Below are 17,439 nucleotides of genomic sequence, written 5' to 3' on the forward strand. Positions count from 1 at the left end.
GTTTACAGACTTGCAAGGTTTGTATTTTCTACAAATCTCTCCATATAGAAGCAAAATTATTACGTTTATGGACATATTAATGCAGGACACCCAAATTAAAGCTCCTTCAGACCACCATATCATTGAATAAGAATACTTGCAGGCCTACGGGTGTACTGGTAATCTGAGGTAAGGGGGCGTCAGTGAGCTGCACGTGAGTGTCTTCGCCGCAGGTGGGCAGCATCGAGCCGGTCTGCCCCCCTCCTCTTCCTCCACCACACAGTATTAGCATTTTACCCCCAAATCTCTCCTCCTCACCACAACACTCCGAATGGGAAGAAAATATGGCATGAAGGAGGCGGCGGCTAAACACCACCTTTCACCGTTTTCTACCGAGCACGAGCCCCGGCTGAACATGGACTTAAGGATACGCAGCGCCGCGCGAGGAGAGCAGAGACAACGGAGCACAAAGCGGATGGGAGACAACGCTCGTGTTGTCGCTTAGCGTTTCTGCAACACGACTCATCTTCAGCCTGTTATATCTGTACGGAGGCGGACAAGGGACACAGGGAGGAAGCGTATTCGAGCCTCCCGGACTGTATACACTGAAATATAAGCGGACGGTCGGTCCCTTTCATCAAACTCATCGGTGCCATCATCTCCGCGTGAATTAAGGACGAGAAAATGAGGTAAGCGGCGGCCAGCAGCACGCGCTCTGTTTGACGCGTCATGACAGATGCGCAGCGACACTCAGCCCTCTGCCTCCAGCATACATCTGCATTTATATCATATTTTGAGAATATAAACGGCTAATAATGTAGTGAAGCATTGTAGACTCATTTTCCTTCATATATGGGCGGCATTATGAACATATAGCGGCCCACCCACCGGGCCTCAGCCTTATATTAGCGCCCTTTACCATTAGCTTTACAGTCCTGGCACACAATGCTAATAATGTACATCAGTCGTGCTGTTTTCCCCTTTATTAGCCCTCTTTTGTCGCCGCCGGACCCGCCCAGTGTGTTCAGTGCAGGACTAAGCCAGGCTAATGTTGTCATGGAAACGACAGCATCATGCATTTCACCCCATAGGCCAAACGGTGCACCTGGTGAAATAAAACAGGTTACGTTGATGCACCGGTCAGTGTGGGTGGCTGCAGGGGGGTAATATAGGATGAGTGAGGGCCCATTTAACGGGGGAGGAGGAGGGTGTTTATTCTGGTGGTTGCCAGGCAGGTTATCAGACCCCCACCCCCCTCTCCTCACACACACACACACACACACACACACCTAAATAAGCCCACTCCATGACGGATCCACTCATGCACATATGGAAAATGTGTCTCATGTTTAAATCCTCATTCTATATCTGTGGTTGCAGAAGGTATTTTGAGCCTTTTCCCGATTATCCTGGTATGCAAAACGCGCTGAGGCCCAAATCTTCTCCAGCAGCCCAGTGTCTGTATTCTGATCTATTTATGAAACACTCCTTTTATATATTCCCCCTCCTGCTGCTGCCTTTAGTTTGACTCCTCCGTGTCCCCGTAGCTGCAGCCTGCACCATTCTGCTTTATGGCTTCAGATTCACCCTGACAGCTCTCCTCGGATGCAGTGCACTCTCTCTGCTTTTACTGTAGCTACCGGTGTTTGTCTGCATGTGTGTGAGTGAGACTGTCTGGGTGTGTAGTTGTGATGTTACTCCCTTCAGAGAGGAAAAGGAGACAGAAAGAGAGGGAGAAAAAAGTAGATCTAGGTGCTCTCACATCTGGATATCTTGTTCACTACACTACGTCTCCTGATCCGAATAATTCAGCCCTTTCCTGTAACCTCACGCAAACCCAAAGCCAGCAGCTGAACTCTCCTGCTCCCAGACAGTAAACATGTAAGATTCATATCTTCTTGTCCGGCTCAGTGAACACTCTGTTTCCTCTTTTCCTTTAAGCTGTGCTCCTTGTTTCCCTCGTGCATGTTCGCAGATCTGTTATTTGACTCAGGCCCAAAAGGGAAGTCTTAAATCTCCACAAAGTGACAACAAGGTGACCTGAAGATTCTTTAGGAGAGTGAAGAAAAAGAAGATTAAATTCAATGACATCATTTGTTCAGCATCACTGCCTCTTTTGCTGCTTTTATGTAAGGGTGCACATGTTTTTATGTATGTGCATGAAGAGTGTGAGTGTGCTATTTTTGTCCGGTAACAGTTGTGGTTTCATTATGAGATGCTCTCTCTCTTGTCTCCTTGTCAGACCGCCTCCTGTCATGTGTGTTCGTGTGTGTGAGAGAGAGAAAAAAAAGTGTAAGCGGGCAGAAAGCGAGGCGTCCTTTCTCTACTATTAACGCAGGATGATGCTGAAGCGCCTGTTGTGGTGACTCATCGTAGGTAAGGTAGAATGAGCGAGTGCAGCCAGCGGAAGGTAAAACGCTGAGTTATGCTTCTTACTGCGGGCAGCTACTGATCTGAGGGCAGCCACACGTGAGACAGCGTCACAACATACAGCTACAACACTCATATTCTCCTGCTGTTCATTGGCAGGGATGATGGACAGCCTTTCAGGGAGACTAGTGAGAAGCAGGGGAAAGGACAATGACAAGATTACCAATCGCATCAGATATCTGATGCTAGCTTTGGTACTTCACTATTTACACTTCTGTCATATTATAGCATCATTTAGCAGCATTTCTCAGGTAAACAATGTCTCTTATTTTTCATGCTAGCAGCTTGGCTAAGTCAGCCTTTAGGTCAACCACTAGACTGATTCAACAACTATTGGATGGATTGCTGTTAAAGTTTGTACAGACGTTCATGGTCCCCAGAGGATGAATCCTACTGATTTTGGTGATCCCTTGATGTGAAATGTTTCACTTTTTTTATATCAAAAGTTAAGCACAATCGGTCATGTACCTCTGAGGATTGCCTGTAATACCTTTGGTGATCCTCTGGCTTTTTAGCTAGCACCACCATCAGGTCAAATGGGACTATCCTTGCATTACCAGATGGATGAATTGGCAAATGCAGGTTAGTCTGACTCTGTATTGATTTTTAATGGGCGTTATCAACTAGCCTAGAAGGAAAGGCCTTTGGACACTATATCTAATCAGAGCAATGAAATGTGACATAGCGGTTAGTGCGACATTATTATTATTTTGTGGCTTTTTTTGCCTTTATTAAATATGTCAGCTGAAGAGAGACAGGACATTTTGGGAGTGGAGAGCGGGGGATGACATGCACCAAATGATCTGCAGACTGGGAGTTGAACCTGCGATCAGTGCGACGAGGACTGTAGCCGCTGTATATGGGGTGCCTGCTCTACTAACTGAACTACTGTCCATTTTATGGGGGTTATTGACAAAAATGCGTCAACTGATAAAGCTGCCCCCGTATTAGACAAACAGTTCATATTGGCCTTAAATCTGATTCTGATTCAGGTTGAATCTGTGTCCTGAGTGTGTTTACACCTCTACTTACTTGTGATCCGATCACTCAGGACACATGATAATATCAAATGTAAACAGGACCTCCATAAGGTATCCGACACATCATGCCAGAGCAAATAGAACATGAGCTTGCAGGTGAGTCAGGTTCCCAGGCTAGTTTACAACCAAATACCCGCAAAGCTATCCACAATGCACTTCTCAGCTGTACTTTATGTTAAATGCTAGGTAGCAAATGTTAGCATGCTTAAACGCTCCACTAAGACAGTAGACATAGAGTGTAAACATTTTCTCTTCTTAGCATTAGCATGTAAGTATTTTCATTGTGTTTGTGGCTGTAAACTCTTAGCATCATTTAAAGCAAGATCTCCAAAGACAAACAGATTAACAGTCATGTGAAAATTAGAATTCAATAAATCAGAGAGATCTCTTTCTGTCGCATTGTTTCATCACTGATTTAGTGACTAACTTTAGTGCTCCTTCTTTAGGTGTCAGCAGTAACTGATCTGTGAAGCATGTTGCATCGTAAGTTATAGTCATGTAAATATGAGCACCTTTTCATAGAGGTCATACAGAGTCCATGTTTGCATATTTATCTAGATCAATGGTTGCACATTAACTCTGGTTTGGTGTGTATAAATAAGATCTGACGGGTGCAAAATCAAAAATCTGTCTTTTTTTGGGTCTTTTTTCGCATGTGAATCACTGTATAGTCTGAGCTCTTCAGACCAGAAAAAAGTGATGTATGTAAATGTTTTGGTTATAACCTACAGTCATATGTAAGCAGTGATGATCACTAGTAAAGGCTGCTTGGTCATTTGCACAGTAAACACAGTAAAGCATGTGATCCCACCTCTTTCCTCTCATAAACATCTTACCACAAACCATTACTCATTCACTCTCCACACTGTAATCCCGTCATTTTCCAGCATATCCCATACATACACCAGCTTTGTGCTGCGGAGCTTTGATGAGGAATCTGTATCATGTGTCCTTATGGCCCGATGGAGGTCAGACGGGGCATGTCAGATGACCCCGCCACATACTGTGAGAGCATTTACAGCAAAGCGAGGCATCTTTTCTTACTCTGTCTCAGGCTTCTGATCCTACAGAGTCCTTCAGTTTAAACCCGTTTTAACATTGTAGGTACAATCCACTCATTATGGGTGCATATCCCTTCCTAATCTGTTCGTAGACGAGGTTTCTCTTTGTTTGTTTCCCACACCTCGGCTCGGCGAAGAAGCTTATTAGCCTCGTGTTTCCTCTGCCAGATGGGCCGCAAGATGAGGAAAAATCTGCAACAGAAGCCGCAAATGCGCAAAAAAATGTATCAAGCTAATGATGTTTTCCTGCACTGCGTTAAATGTCGTGTCCTTATATAAAAGCCGAGCTGAAGGAACAAACTCGCCGTGTGTTTTCCCGGCCTGTAGTTAATTGGTGATTAGGCTTAAAATTCGGCTACTGTAGAATCTATTTAAAGCGTCACTCAGAAAATTTCACGCTAAAAGGCGGGTTGTAAAAGCCCTCCTGTTTCCTATATGGGCTAACATGTAATTTCCATCCAGTGGAAATGATTCCTTGGAGGTTGAAAGACGGCACTCCAATCCTCAGAGCGGAGAGAGATGACTGGTCTGCTCTGATCACATGTCCCTCTCTCTCTCTCTCTCTCTCTCTTGCATTCCCTTACTGTTACAACACTCCTCATCTCCCTCGCTCACTCCTTTCCTCCCACTCTCTCTGTGTCTCAGTCTTATGTCTGCTCTGTTGGCGTGTTGGATTTTCTGAACCTTTTCAGAGGATGTAAAGAAGGCTAAAGGACAGCATGTGTAGCGCTCGCTCCTCTCAGGCTGACACTTCCCCCTCTCCTCCATAATCTCCCCTTTTATACCTCCTTTCATCCTTCGCTTGAGGACTGGACTGTCTTCTTCTGCGACATGTATTCCCTGGATGATTTCGGGTAAGACCACCTCACCTTCTTCCTCTATTTTAGGTTTTCTTTGCTTTTGGAGCAGTGTTAGTAAATTGGCTTTGGAGCGTGCGGTCATGATGTTGCTTCTCCTTTCTCTGGTGTTTCTGTTTAAAGCCTGGCTCAGCTTTCAGACCGCAGAATCTGTTTGCTTCTTCTAACAGGATTTGTATGCAACTGAAAAAAAAAAGCTCACTGGCTTGACTTGGAGAGGAATCCAGGAAAAGTGGGAGAGGAAAAAATCTCCTCTCGTGGTTGCTGACTTTCTCCCGTGTGTCTCCTTCTTTCCACTCGTCTGTCTGTGTTTTCTCTGGAGCCAGCTGTTAGCAGAGAGGCCTGATTGGTTCCCCTTCAGCATATCTTTCATTGGTCCGGTCTTTCTTTTTTTTCCTGAGAGAAGGAATGAGTTCCTCTCTGTCTGTCTGTCAGCTCAGCTGCTGCTCTCTGTCGTTTTCACAGGACGGATCCCATCTGACTGGTTGCATGTGTGAGAAAGGAAGGCAGGAAGAAAGGGATAGAGAGCGCTAATCTCTGAATGGCTGAATGAGTGGGACTATCAAAAGCCAGATGAAACGCGAAAAGAGGGGCCTCTGTGATAATATGGCCTCTGCAGATTACAGCGGGATGCGGCGATTTGTTGGAGCTCAAATACAGATGTGGAGCCGAGCGACAGATGAGATAACTTTGGAGATTTACGCTTGACCGCATGCACTCTAGTAATCTACTGTAAAGTACATCAGAGGGGAGACTCTCGGCCTCTCTCCCTCTGTACGCTCATTATTTATAATGTAATAAACACACTGGCATGTTCGCTCTGATTATTTTATGTGTCAAAAATGTAAATTTAAATAGTATTTTCTGCATTATTTTCATAGTTTTTTTGTCAAAATGGGTCAAAATCTTTATAAAATCATGACCTGAAAACTAACTTTGCTCAACTCCTCATGTGAATCATCCTGACATCAATTCTTCCCATTTATCCGTCAGTTTTCTGACAGTTATCTGACAGCTAAACGCCTTTTCTTCCTCCAGACACTTCAGCTGACAAATCCAGAACGAACATCAGAAACACTCAAAATATATCCAGATTATGACACTGGGTACAAACCCCCCACCACAAGTCTGCATTATTATTTTATATTACTTCAGTGACTGAGAAATAACAGAATTGTATCATATTTTGACGGGTTTATAACCGCTCTGTCGTTCTGTATCTCTCCGCTGTGTATCCCGATAAGTATTGTCCTCCAAATGGAAGCTGCGTTTCCCTTTAAGGATCAGGATTAGTGACGGGACGCGGACTAGAGAGCTGAGGAAGGTGGAGAGAGGCGGAGGAGAAGGCGAGGTGGGGGAGGGGTGCTGTAGAAGAGGGGGTTGTTATCCATATTGTACTGTATGTGTCTCTGACAATTAGCCTGAGGGCCAACTGGCATCTATAGCAGTTTGTAATTAATAAGTGATGTCATCAGGGGGGTCGATATGCTGATTTCATTCTGGGAGGCTGCTCGCTGCGGTGATGTTGCCACCAAATGATGTCCTATGTTGAGACAATGATTCCTAATGACCCTTTCATTAAAGAATACTTCAGTCTTATTTAATACACTGTTTTTTACTGCTTTGACTGTTTAGCGTAGAGTAGAAAAAGCCTCTACATCGTCACAAAGGAGTTTTTTTGCAGCCCGTCTGGTTCTACATTACATATTTCAGACACGCAATTTTGAAAGACCCCAAAAAATCCTGCACACCGTCAGTCAATTGCTCACTTCATTTACAATATTTCTTTCCTTAGAGTCTCATAATTTAACTTCATAATAATGTAAAGGGTTTTTTAGTTACTTCTCAGTCAGTTTGTGATCTCAGACACTTGTCAACAAGACTTAATGGAGGACATGAGCTCTGCAGTACTAGCAAGGAACACAACAGACACCCTCGACATATGTCACATTATCAATATTTAGTAGCCGGGATTATGAAATCACAAAATCTGGAACGAGCTTCTCCTATGATAGAAAGTCATATATGAACAACTCAGTCAGTGGCCTTTACCAGGAAAGATATGACACAGTTGAAGTGTTTAGTTCATATACTGTGGTCGCCCCCTGCTGGCTGGCTGCAGTATAGGTCATAAAGCCTGCCTCCTCCATGTTAACAGATGGGACATGAGTCAAACTATAAAATCAAAATACACGCCAAATAAATGTTTCTCAAACATGGTTTCTGTCATTATAGTTAGTTCTTATCATGCTGATTTATGTCCAAGTGTTCATTTTTCTGACAAGTTTGTTTTGAATTACTTATATGATGCTGTCAAAAGGATGATTGACAGCTCTGTTGACCAATACGGCTCCTGCAGCCTATCTGTTCCTGAGCAGAGTAGAGGAGGAACAGCGAGAGGAGACGTAACAATCACTACAGTCATTGAAGTTTCTGTGAACGTCTGCTTCACAACACAAGAAGCTGTTCTGCTGTTAAATACGCCGACATGCGGGATCCTTGCCGGGGGTTTTTTCGGTCAGTTAAGTGTGTGTGTGGTTAACAGGCTATGGTGGCTCCACCCGCCGATCTCTACTGCGTAACTCTGGCTCCAAATGACGCCTGTCACGGGGGCTATTGTGGCTTTAATTTCATACAGTGAGAGCAGATGGAGACGCGTTGTTAAACTATATATACAGTCATTGGTTTAGTCCTGTTTAGTTTCAATGGCTTCCATCAGGACGTGAGTGCCTCTGTTATGGTGTGGAGTTTTCCCTGAAACTGAGTAGAAGATGACATTAAAGTCAGTTTAAGAAACTACGTGGATTCACGTCCACATATCACCATCACGTTTCATGGTGAACACTTGCCCTGCAGCACTTAAACAATGACTGTCATCGTCTTCTACATGTTAGTGAGGGGCAGCGTCCCTCCTCAGGGCGCCACCGAGCCTCGTCTGTCACACATCGAGCTCGTTACTGAAATGTCCTGCAGTCCAGCTCAGCACTCAGAGCCGCACAGGAGCTAACAGTGATTCAGCCTGGCGCTGGCGTTACTGTGAGCCCCCCAAAACAAATCAGTGTTGATGAACGTTCCTGTCCAGCCAATCAGTGTGAACTGTGACCTCAGTTTAACCAATCACAACATTGTGTTGTGCTGCGGAGTGAGCTGTTAGGCCCCATGGTGGTGTGACTCTGTTGTTTGTGTTGTTTGCTGTCACTGCGACGTATGAGGTCAGCGATTAGTGTGGAGGCCTGCGAACCAGAGAGGTCAAAGGTCAGACTGTAATATTCTGTCAACCTCACACTGGATCACTTCTGGGAGTGTGTGTGGTTGCGTGTGTTTCTGATTTTGTTTAAGATATACACACATTTTTTAAAGGAAGATTAAAAGAATTGTAAGCAAGGTTTGGGAACATTTTACACAAACAAGATTAAAAATCTTTCACCACATTAGCGGCTCTGTTAGACTGTAGCCTACTCAGCTGAACAGTGCTTTGAGCTAAATGCTAATGTCAGCATGCTAAGCTAACTATGCTAATATATGGATGTTTTGCAGGTTTAGTTCTTACCATGGTCAGGACCTTAATTAAGCATGTTATCACTCTTGACATACTTAGAATTAGCACTCATAGGCTAACTTTTGATGACGATTTAGCCTACATGTACCTTCTAGGGCTTCCAGGTTAGCCTGCTGATATCTGGATATTGGATAACAAAAATCAATAACGTCTTTTCTGTGTGCTGATAATCATACACAGTCCGACTAGTAATGCGAGGCTTGAAAATGGACTTGGCTTGAGGGACATTTTCTATAGATAATCTGATAGCTGTATACCAATGTTGAAGCTAATAAGAAGCTAAATCATTAATAGCCAACAGGCTCTGAGATTCAGCCACTGCCCTCCGCCTGTTTTGATCTCCATATAGACTGTTTTTCCTGCATGCATCCAACGCCTGCTCAAACGTGATTGGTCATTACTACTTAATACTGCTTGACCTGATGATTCTTCCTGAGGAGGACCTGGCTGTCTGAACAAATCTCCTGGAAGTCCATCCAATAGATTCACTCAAAGCCTCATGTTGGCACTAGAGGAAAAGTCAGGATACAACCAAAGTCTGGTAACAACAAGTGCCTGTACAGAATTGAATGGTTTTATTTCTTCCATGCAATAGTCGTTGAGATGTTTTACTCTGGACCAGAGTGATGGACTGACCAATCGAAGCGCTACATCGCTAGCCTGGCTATTTATAAGCTCTTTAATGCTCTCTGGGTACACTATGTAACAGAGACACTATGCTAAGCTAAGCTAACTCAAACGTTTCTGAACTGTAATTTCTTTTGACTAGACTGCTGCTGCTGCATACACCACTACCAAAATATTACCAACAACTCAATCTCAGAACCAAAGGGCTATCACCTGATGATGATATACCGTCTGGGAGCGACGGCTAACTTTCTGGAGCTTCCTGTTAGCCAGCGGTTAACGAGTAGGACTTCCTGTGCTCTGCATTTTTTAAGGTCCGACTAGCAACTTTAGGAGCCCATTTTGCTCTCCACGCTGACTGTTTCACATGCATGCAACCAAACCCTCTGATACGTGATTTTTCAACACTACTCGGACAACAAAACAAAATTCCCTCCTGCGCCTACAGATTCGGCTTCTGCAAATAGAGCTAACCCACAAGCTAACATAGGTTTAATTAATCTAGACTACAATGACCCTCCTGTGATGCAAACTTTGATTGAGCGTTAGCGTAACTCATTAACTCACTTGATGTTAATGGACCTCCAGCACGCACGGGCCCAGCAGTTAATGTGTGTTGTACACGTTGGTGTATAATCACCAGTTACATGATGTGTCCTCTGAGGCAGAGGGCATCCCAATCGATAGGAGCTGACCACAGTATGGACCGCTCAATGTTAATACAGGCTCTGCTTAATACTGGGTGGTAACAGCAGGCTGGAGTCAACGGGGGGCGGGGTTAACTGTGCATCCCCTACAACACCCCCACCCACTCTCTAAATATTACTGTGTGTGGATGAGGGGTAGAAGCTGTTTGAGACGGATATGAGGTAATCTCCCTTGGGTTAACAGTATGACAATAGCACAGAGGTTCATCACACACACACACACATGCTCATCTGTTATGCGGTCAGACAACAGGCTGGTCAATGACTTCATCCCTGCCAGTCTGTCCGTCAGTTATCTCTTTGTTGCCGTATGGATACTGGAGGCAGCAGCGCAAGAATTCAAAGCAGACGGACTTCATTTGATTTTTTGCCGTTTTTAACTGGATGTGTTTTTTGGGTTATTTGTGCAGCTTTGGGCTTTTGTTTGTAATTCATGCGTCGGGCTTTCAGCAGGAGGATTAAACTGATTTCAATGAGTGTTGTTGTGAGGTAGCAGAGCATCACAACAGGGAGTGTGTGTCATAGACCTCCGCTGCTGCTTTTGTTTTCCTATTTACCCAAAATGGATGTACATCGGCTCCAAGTGCTTCGTTACTGCCTCCCCCAGAGCGTCAGTGACTCAGGGTTGTTTTACAGCCACATCGCTGCCAGGTTTGTACCGACACTTCAGTGTGTGAGTGTGTGTGATCGTTTAAACTTCCACTCTCAATGATGAGCGATGGAAGTTAAATGTCAAATGCAGGAAGTACGGTGAAAGCAAGTTGCACATCAGAATTCCTGCACTTTATGCTTAATTGTTTTACCGATGACTGTCTGCAAAGAAAGTCTTGTGATGTCCCCCCTGCACAGACGGCTAAGTCTTCCCCTGTTGTATTTTAATCAGAGCTAAAATACTAATCTGTGATCTTAATCTGGCCTCACCAAACCGTCGTTTAGACCCAGAATTAAGGTTATTTTAGATTAGTTTCTGTGCAGCGCGGATAACTTAATTTGGCACACACTGCAAACAAAACAGCTTTTTGTAAGTGTCTTGCGTTTAATGAGAGTAAAGTGTCACATGTTGTCACTCTGATTTGTTTTGATCATCCTCTTTTTTTTTTTCCTTTCCTCCCGCCTGGCCGCATCTTTTGAGTCAAAGCCAGAGATGCTGCCAGAGCGATGCAGCTCTGTGTGCGAGCGCTACACCGAGCATCTTCTTTATTCTAAACACTCGTCTGCCTCACATAGAGCATCTCTGAATAGCTCTGTACAGGCTCCATACATGTTTAATTCACATTAGCATTGAAGACGGCGTGGCTTCTGGCTAAGGTTGCAGCCTTTCGGGCCAGTGCCCTTCTCTCTTTCTCTCTCTATCTCTCTGTTTTCTGCTATGAGAGAGAAGGATGGAGAGGAGATGGAGACAGCGGAGGGAGGTTTATCCGCTGCTGCTGCTGCTGCTCATGTCCCAAATGAGAACTGCAAGATCAAACAGCTCTGTTGGCTTGTCTTGTTTTCATGAGGGAGAGGAGGACGGGAAGAGGGGGTGTTGATTTAAAAATATAGGACAATGAGGTTTTATTTGTACAGTGTGATCAGCTGATGCTTAAAGCTGACCTATGACCACTCGCTTTGTCGGACATGAGGACGTGGCTGGCTGTGGAAACCTGGAAGTAGGAGCAAATGTAGGAGGCAAAATGTTATTTTATACAAAGGGCTGTGAAGTCTTTGCAGTATATACTCAGACTCCTTTATGTAGATTAAGAAAAACTGCAAAAATAAAATACCCTCAAAGAAGAAAAAGGACAGAAAAGCTGTTTAAGAACAAGCAGACAAACAGGAAGGAAATCTGCCTTTTAGATTATAATATTTTGTTTTGATGCATTTTTTTGGCATTGGATTAAATAATTTTTAACACATAAATAATACATTATACATATTTTATTTAATATGTAATCATTGTCAGCAATAGTGGATTTTTTGTATTAGTGTGATTTAGGTTTTTGGTTTAAAACTTTTGATTTTGGCGCCCCCTGTGGACAAAGCTGTACCTCTGATCTCTATGCTGATTTTGTCCTGTACATGCTTAAGTGGTGGTTTTTAACAAAAGAAAACTCAGCCTGCTTTCTTTAAAAGTCATATGTATCGCTCACTTTAAATTTCTACCCTGGAAAATGTAAACAAAGGCAGCGTGCAGTTAATCGCTTCATCTGACACCTACCCCCCACCAGCGGTTTCAGGCATTAAAAATAACTATATAGAAATAATCAATGTTGTGGCTGATGGTCTGGTTTGCTTTTGTAGGTCATAAAGAGTCATCAGAATTAATTTCAGTCTGTTTCATAACCTAAACCTTAAATAAAACATCCATGTTATTCTTTTATTTTGTCCAGAAACCTCCTTTAAGAAAATGTATTAGAAAAAACTGCATTTTGTGTGATACAGGATACAGAATGACAAACGTAAATGAGGAACACATCATAAAATATTACACTAAATTATTAATATTAACATGGATTTGGTCGACATATTCTTATTTTTCCTTCTCGAATGAAATCAAATGTCAAAATTTCACATTCCTGTCATTGTGTTTTAATGCCAGCACATCCGATTACATGTATTTCAACGTATTGTAATACAAATGCCTCACACAGCGAGGGAATATGCAGAATATAGGTCATGCATTTTCTGCTTCTGTGTCGTGTGTGAATGACGGTAGCAGCAATGCGGACTGTTATATCATGAGATTGAGCTTTTTGCACAAAACAACTGGGACATTTAGCTAAGAACATAAGCACATTAATGTGGTTTGCATTAATGCCATTTAGAAGGCAGTGCTCTCCCCCTCTCTCGCTCTCTTTCACCCATTTGGGGCTTAATTGTAGCTTTTTCTGCACTATCGCTCTGTACTTTGTGGATCACTGGAGCAGGGGTTAGATAAACACACTACGTGTAGTACAGATATCACAATCTGGACAGCATAATGGATCAGGGATGTTAAAGCTTTGGTGACATTGTGTAGATTATGAGAATCTGAACCACTGTGCCAGTGTATGGCAGTCTTATTGTGATGCATTACTTAGGGAGATGGAGAAATGTTATGCTGTTGAAGCTGAGCATTAGAGTCTTTGAATCCTTATTATTGTAGTCTAAAGCATAATTACTTTGTGGCACTAATACCCCACAAAGAAAGGCTGATACATAGTTATGCTTCAGTAGAATCAATATGTATTGTAATATGAATCTGGCTTTATATATAAGAAAATTACGTACCTAAGTTTTAGTTATTGCATTTTTTTTAATTCAAGAACTTTACAAAAATACAAATAGACATTAAAACTTGCTAAAAGGATGTTTTGCCATTTGGGGAAATATTCTTATATACTTTCACAAAGACAATTAGAGGAGAAGATAGCGCTCCAATGTCTGTATGGGAAATATGTAGCCAAAGCTAACAGCTGGTTAGCTCAGCTAATTTTTCATCTACCTCTCAGCAATTAGCAAAAAAGTACCTTACCAATTATTAACAAGTGTGACGCTGCACTGCCACGATACTTTTAACTAAATCCTAACATTAGCATGCTAACCTGATAGCAACATGCTCACAGTGACAAAAAACTATTTCCTCTTTTAAACTTCAGACAATGTCGGGAGAATTAAGTTTATAAAAATGTCAGGAGTTGCCTTTCTATACTTGTAGCACAGTACAAGAGATTTTACGTATGACTGACAATCCTTCCTTTGGTTAAAGCGAGGGATAAATAGAGCGTGCAGGATGTGCACTGATGACTTTTTTTGCATTGATATCAATACTAGATGTATGGTGAAGTATCTGCAATATTAACGGCAGAGTTGAACGCAAAATACAGGCAAGCAAAGCAGCAACACTCTGTGCAACTTCCTCAACATCGTCATCAGCACAGGCACTTGCTCGGTGTTAATGCTCCAGACAATTACCTGCTCTGTTCACAAATCGGCTCAATCGACATTACACTGACTTTGTACTCGGGAGCCGGCAGAATGAAGTTGTATGAAGACATTTCCTGGGATTGCAGTGCATTTTCAAAAGGGACTATAGTTGAGGCTGATATTACAGTTGGTCTTTGGTTGAAACTTGAATGTCTGTACAAACGTTCATGGCAATCGGGTGGAGTCGTTTTAGAGAGAAAGTGTTGGACAGACCAAATGATTCTGCCAACAATAAAAACAAACTACAAACTTATTTAATTAATGCTGAGAATTAGATTTGACTTGCATGGCAAAATGCTAGAGATATTGTAATCTGGATGTAGTTTGATAAAATAATATGAATTTTGTTGTGTTACATCCAGTGCAGAAGTACGACTGCAGTCCCGAAAAACTGCATTTATCAGTTTCCTTTAAAACAAGCTAACTGTGCTGAGTTTGCTCACTTACAAATAACCAGGCTTCACACTGTTTCTCAACAATGCAGTTGGCTTGTGCTGTTTTTAGTTCCTGCAGGCCTCCTTCCTCCTCCCGTCTTGTGCCTGTGAACAGTACTTTCCCCACAGAGCAGATTAGAGGTCGTGGACACGAGTTAAGTCCTGGTTAATTTAGATTTAAGACTGCAGTGAGGTAATGATCTGCCTGGCAGGCTCGGTCTCTTAATCCAACAAGTCAAGCAGACCTCTTCCCTCTGTCGGATGGACCCCAGAACCAACCCAAAACAAACACACGCACACACACACACACACACACACACACACACACACACACACACAGCCATCCAATAGATGAATACACCCCCACTTTAACTACACACAGGCGCTAGCTTTGCCGTGCCCCAAAATTCCCAGTGATCCCTTGAGGCTACAAACCTCATGGTGAGTTTAATAATAACAGACAACTAACTGAATACATACACAGAAACCAATATGTGTGTGTCTGTGTGTTCTTGTATTTCTATCTTTGTGGGGACTAACATCTAAAACGTTTGACGTTCTTGAGGACGTTTCTGCATTATGGGGACGTCTTATCTATTCTCACTATTATAAAGGACAACTTGATGGTTACAACTTGGTTTTGAGGTTGAGATTAGAATTAGGTCACCGTTAAGGGTTAAGATTAGGTTTAAAGTTGTGTTGATTCAGGTAAGGGGCTAGTGAAGGCATTATGTCAATGAGGTGTATAAAAAGACATGAGTGTCTGTTTCTGTTGCCCTAAGCTGGCCCTTCACTTAAAATATCAGTGACTGTTATTTTGGGTGTAGGTACACTATGAGTACCACATTATACTGTGTGTGGGCGTATAATTATGTATTTCTATTCCTGTTTGCGAGAGCGTTGCAGGACATCATAGAGTGCACTGCCTCAGTCTCAGATGAGTTGAAGTACCACTTGATCTTCTGTTTGTGCTTTACATTTCAAAGCAGTCTGCTAAGCATTAGGCGTGTTTACATCCCTCCTTATATCCAGGATAAACACAAACAAGATGGTTAACGTAGAACATGCTTATTATACAGTTTGATCTGTTTCAGGTTGGTGTAGAGATGGTTTGGAGTCTTTCTTCAGGCAGCTGGATTGCAGATATGGCAGCACATTGCTCTACTGAGATGTAAACACTGTCTACCTGCGCATGCCTTTGTTTATCAACCCAACCTTGGATTGAGTTGTAAGCCCTCCCTGACGCTGGCTGTATGTCTCTATTAGCTACAGCAGCAACCAGGGACGCATAAAACTGTGTAATTATCACTCCTGCTGCACAGGAAGCCTGTCATTGTTCTCAGCCAGCTTTCATTGTGCGGGAGGTTAGGAATTTTTTTTTTAAGCGAGTTAATTAGCATGAAATGAAATGATTAATTGGGTGAATGAAGTTCTCACCAGCTGTGCAGATTGACTGCTGCGCCTCTAAGATATAGCAAATAATCGGGGCTCTGTCTGATTGATATATCTGAACTGAGTAATTAAGATTTTCTGGCTGTGTCTGGGTCTCCTTCATTATTTAAGGCCTCACTTTTGCCCTTTTTAGCTAGTTTAGTACAGACAGAGACATGAAAGACCGGGGCAAAGAGAAGATGATGAAGAAGGCCTTATGTCCGAACCAATGACTGTATATATAGACGGACGACGCGTCTCCATCTGCTCCCATTGTACGAAAGTGATGCCAAAATAGCCCCTGTGATAGGCGCTGCCATCTTATGATGGTAACGTCATATGGAGCCAGAGACTGCGTAGAGATCGGCGGGTGGCGCTCATAGCCACTTCCGCTAACCAAAACACACAATTTACTTGTGTTGGTCTGAGGTTAATGTTCACAGGTATGGAAACTTCACTGACTGTAGTGATTGTTTTTGTTAGGTTTCCTCTCGCCGTTCGTCCTCCACTCTGCTGATCAGGAACTGATCGGCTGCAGGAGCCGTATTTGTCAACAGAGCTGTCAATCATCATTTTGACAGCATCAAATAACTAATTAAAAATAAACTTCTGTTCACATGGAGGAGGCGGGCGTTATGACCTATTCTTCAGCCAGTCAGCAGGGGGCGCTCGAAATGTTTTGGCTTCACTTTTAGGGAGCTGTCATGTCGTCCATCTTTTTATACAGTCTGTGGTCCGAACGCATGGTATGTTGCCATGACCAGCGAACTGCCTCGACTTCTTGATTCCCCTTTTATTTAACAATATTTACATGTAGGTAATGCTTTTAAAGGTATACTCTTTAAAGGGCCAGTTCACTGATTTTCAACCTCAGTCCTTGCATGCTACTATGGGGAGCTAACGCCATTATGGTAGGAAAGAAATGCAATTTCGCTCTGTGCCTTTGGAGGATGCTATCTGCTTCTCCAATGGGCCCTGGAAAATCTCTGCCAGACTACGTAAAATGTGTCGTCTTTATTATTGCTTCTATTACAGAGAACACCAGCTTTGACTGACAGTGGCTTTTTCCAGGGGCGAATTGCTCCTTTAAGGCAAGGTTCAAGAGAGGATGCTTTCTCTTTGATCCAGTGCCAAAAGGGCTCATGAAAGCATGATTTGTTTTGCATGCAGCTTATAAATTGAACCGTTAGATTAGCCTAGTTTAGCTGAGTGTCTATTGGATAAAGAAGCAGCTGTGGCTTTTGCAACACTCTGTGTTTACTACTGTATGTAGTTATTTTAACCAATATGAACTCCTACAATAGTAACCAGTTCTGTTTTTGTCTGCAGGTGCAAACAGCTTGTGGTTTTAACATTTGGTTATGTATTA

General features: G+C 42.9%; 1 protein-coding gene across 3 annotated transcripts in view; it reads left to right on the forward strand.

The window, feature by feature from the left end:
- Positions 1-275: 275 nt before the first annotated feature.
- evla (Enah/Vasp-like a) overlaps positions 276-17,439 on the forward strand; it is a 39,709-nt gene continuing 22,545 nt past the window's right edge. For 2 of the 3 annotated variants that reach the window (XM_069661265.1, XM_069661267.1), the window contains exon 1: positions 5,131-5,364. In XM_069661265.1, coding sequence (XP_069517366.1) covers positions 5,342-5,364 — 23 coding nt within the window. In that variant the 5' untranslated portion in view covers positions 5,131-5,341. Of the gene's footprint in view, positions 669-5,130; positions 5,365-17,439 lie in introns of those variants that run through there. The other variant, XM_069661266.1, reaches the window with a different exon arrangement.

Source organism: Semicossyphus pulcher, unplaced genomic scaffold (assembly GCF_022749685.1).
Source record: "Semicossyphus pulcher isolate SPU_LCO1_2020_fin unplaced genomic scaffold, fSemPul1.0.p SCAF_14, whole genome shotgun sequence".
Taxonomy (NCBI): domain Eukaryota; kingdom Metazoa; phylum Chordata; class Actinopteri; order Labriformes; family Labridae; genus Semicossyphus; species Semicossyphus pulcher.